This window comes from Pelobates fuscus, chromosome 9 (assembly GCF_036172605.1).
Source record: "Pelobates fuscus isolate aPelFus1 chromosome 9, aPelFus1.pri, whole genome shotgun sequence".
Lineage (NCBI taxonomy): Eukaryota > Metazoa > Chordata > Amphibia > Anura > Pelobatidae > Pelobates > Pelobates fuscus.
The window spans coordinates 4,628,177-4,631,700 of NC_086325.1; the positions used below are offsets into that span (position 1 = coordinate 4,628,177).

General features: G+C 39.0%; 1 protein-coding gene across 1 annotated transcript; it reads right to left on the bottom strand.

Moving 5' to 3' along the window:
* Window positions 1-2,031: 2,031 nt before the first annotated feature.
* Window positions 2,032-2,952, bottom strand: LOC134573377 (olfactory receptor 8A1-like). Its single transcript, XM_063433106.1, has one exon. It carries the CDS (start codon window positions 2,950-2,952, stop codon window positions 2,032-2,034), a length of 921 nt encoding a protein of 306 aa, XP_063289176.1.
* Window positions 2,953-3,524: the final 572 nt, after the last annotated feature.

The window sequence follows — 3,524 nt, forward strand, 5'->3', positions numbered from 1 at the left end:
AACGGTGGCCAAGGCCAGTAAGGTATTGTCATGCATGAAAAAGGGCATTCATTCTCGGGCCGAGAATATCATTTTGCCTCTTTATAAATCACTGGTAAGACCACATCTTGAATATGCTGGGCAATTTTGGGCACCTGTTCTAAAGAAGGATATTATGGCACTAGAAAAAGTGCAGAGGCGGGCTACAAAATTAATAAAAGGAATGGAACATATCAGCTATGAAAAAAGGTTAACAAATTTAAACCTCTTTAGTTTAGAAAAACGTCGCCTGAGAGGGGATATGATAACATTATACAAATATATTCGGGGCCAATACAAACCATTGTGCGGAAATCTATTCACAAACTGGACTTTACATTGGACACAAGGTCATGCGTTTAGACTGGAAGAAAGAAGATTTCATCTAAGGCAAAGAAAGGTTTTTTTTACTGTAAGAACAATAAGGATGTAGAATTCTCTGCCTGACGAAGTGGTTTTATCAGTGTCCATACAGATGTTCAAACAGCTACTAGATGCATACTTGCAAAAACAGAATATTCAAGGATATAGTCTTTCAATGTAGGGTAATAACTGCTTGATCCAAGGATTAATCTGACTACCATTCTGGGGTCAAGAAGGATTTTTTTCCTAGTTTGTTGCAAAATTGGAAGCGCTTCAAACTGTTTTTTTTTTGCCTTCTTTTGGATCAACAGCAAAAAACAAATGTGAGGAAGGCTGAACTTGGTGGACACAAGTCTTTTTTCAACTATGTAACTATGTTGCTGCCATGGGCCCAACTCTTGGTGGTGCTGTTTGCTTGGAGCTGTGTCACTGTCACGTCAATGCGATATGTTTTGTTCATCCTTCAGAACAAAATGTGATCCAATGAAGATCCAGCACGGTGACTGACATCTGTGTGATATTTACAGGAATCGTCTACATATCAGCATTGAATTTGTATAAAATGTAATGCTGAGGATCACCTGCATACACAAATGGATTCGTTAAAGGACCATTTTATCTGAATGACTCGGTCTGGGTGCAGTGTCCCTGTCCTAACCATGGAATGTAAAATATTTACACACCTTTAGTATATCGGTCTATAGAATGCGTTTACTGCATTGACTGAGGAAAACTTGGTCATGTGATGCAGCAGCTGATAGGAAAGCACTGGATTAAATGTTTCCCTATGAGAAGCATCAGAAGTGTGCAGGGCAGGTCCCCAGTGCTCCTCCTCGATGATGTCACGGGAGGTGGAGTGGTGAGCAGCACAGAGAGAGTTAAAGCTTTTTATAAACTATGTTTACTGCAAACAGGGAGAAGGGGCCCTGGATAGTACTGGGGACAGGGGTATTATAAGTATAGGAATCGGGTTTGTATTCCTAACTCTATAGGTGTTCCTTTAAAAGTTTATGACCCACTGTACGCAGACGGTGGAAGGGGCACATCAGAACTACAGTCACTCTCCCACTCAGCTTGTGTCCCCTCACCTGCAGCGTATCGGTGAGTGACATGGGAGAACCATTTGACCCCAAAATAATTAATATAATGCCTCTGGCCACCACACAGGGTGTTTATTATTACTAACTTATTACTAAAATTAGGATGGAGACTTTTTTTGCGTCTCTTCTAGATATGTGGGTCCATGGGTTACTCCAGATAAACATAAGCATGAACGATAAGGTGTTTTGTACAATAAATATAACATTGATTGATGTTACCTTGTATACTGGAGACTGTCTCTCAAAAAGTTAAATTGCTCTAGAGCTATAAACTATCTAATGCTGGATATAACGCACCTTTTACCTTCCGCAACAAAAAAGGAATTTAACAGCTGTCGCAGACTACAACTACCATGATTCTTAAGGTTGGAAAAGCATCTCAGGAATTTTAGAATGCTATTCTGCATGATAATACTGGAAGATCCAGTGATAGTGAGCATGAGTTCATTTGAGATCTCAGCAAATATTGTGACTATAGCATGTTTTAAATCATAGACAGCATATATTTGTATAATACAGAGTCAATTTATGACAATTAAATAGAACATTTCTATTTCAATCTTCGACTTAGAGCTGACTTCACGTCTTTATTTTTTAAGCTGTAAATCAGAGGGTTTAACATCGGGACTGCTGCCGTATTAAAAAGAGAGAACAGTTTATTGGAGTCCAGTTTGTCTGCTGATGTTGGCACCAAGTATTGACTTCCGAGAGTTACATACAAAAGGATAACAACAGTAAGGTGGGAGGAACATGTATAGAAGGCTTTACGTCTTCCCGTATTGGAACTAATTTTCAAGATTGAGTTAATAATACAAACGTAGGAGAAAAATGTAAAAACAAAGGGACAAGTGGAAAGAAACAGCCCATTGATGAAAATAAATAATTCAATATAAGAGGTGTCACTACAAGAAAGTCTTATAAGGGGCACAATGTCACAGAAGAAGTGATTTATTATATTGGACTTGAAATGTGAGAGAGTTGATAGAAAGATCAAGATAGGAAGAATTTGTGTCAAACCCAAAGTCCAGCACACAGTAGCCAAGAGAGCACAAACTCTATGATTCATAAGGACTGGGTATCGCAAGGGATTGCAGATGGCCACATAGCGGTCATAGCTCATGGCTGTCAGGAGGTACAACCCATCACATGAAAAGGATGAAAATACATACATTTGTGTCATACAAGCAAAGAAAGAAACTCCATGGTCTCCCGTTACAAAATTAACAAGGATTTTATGTAAAGTAATAGTGGTGGAAGACATGTCTAGGATAGACAGATTGCCCAAGAAGAAGTACATGGGAGTGTGAAGGTGATGATCCAAACAGACCAGGAGAAGGATGGTCATGTTACCAGTGAGGCTGATGAGATAAATGGCCAGAACCAGAAGGAAGATTGGAGCTTGCAGATCGGTAAGGTCAGAAATCCCTCTTATAATAAAATATGTCACTGTGGGCTGGCTTGAACCATTCATGTAGACATCAAGTATTTGAAAAAAACTAGAAAAAAATAGTGTTAATCCAATGATACAATCTATATACAAAATGTTACAGTATTAAATTATTAAAGTTCTCTAGATGGAGATGGCGAAAATAATTGGAGAACAAAAAAGCAAAAGAAAAATCTAGAGAAAAGGCACGGGCGAGCATATGAAATATACATTTTGTTTGGCTTTTTACGAACCCTCTCTGGGATACAACTTGGCTCTTTAATAACCCTGTGTGACGGACCACCAGTGCATCGCCACCACGGACTCCCTTTCCCAGTGTGAATTAGCTCTATCGAACCACAGAAGTGATTATAGCTGGTTTAGCTTTCCCCCCATACATTAGTCGAGACTTATTGTTGGGAGTAGATCTGTTTTATTCGGCCAAAGCATACAGTACTTATACACAGACCCCCATTATTGGGTCTCCATAGAGAATAACATAAACTCCTCCCAGGCATCTCTGTGTCTGGGAGATAATTCAATCAAAAGTCTGGTCATTCAATTATCGCCCAGTTACAGGAAAACGTACAATTTTTACACAAAACTCCATTAATTCC

Coding starts and splice junctions, on each gene's coding strand:
- LOC134573377 (XM_063433106.1), bottom strand. CDS start 2,952: ATGAATGGTTCAAGCCAGCCCACAGTGACATATTTTATTATAAGAGGG.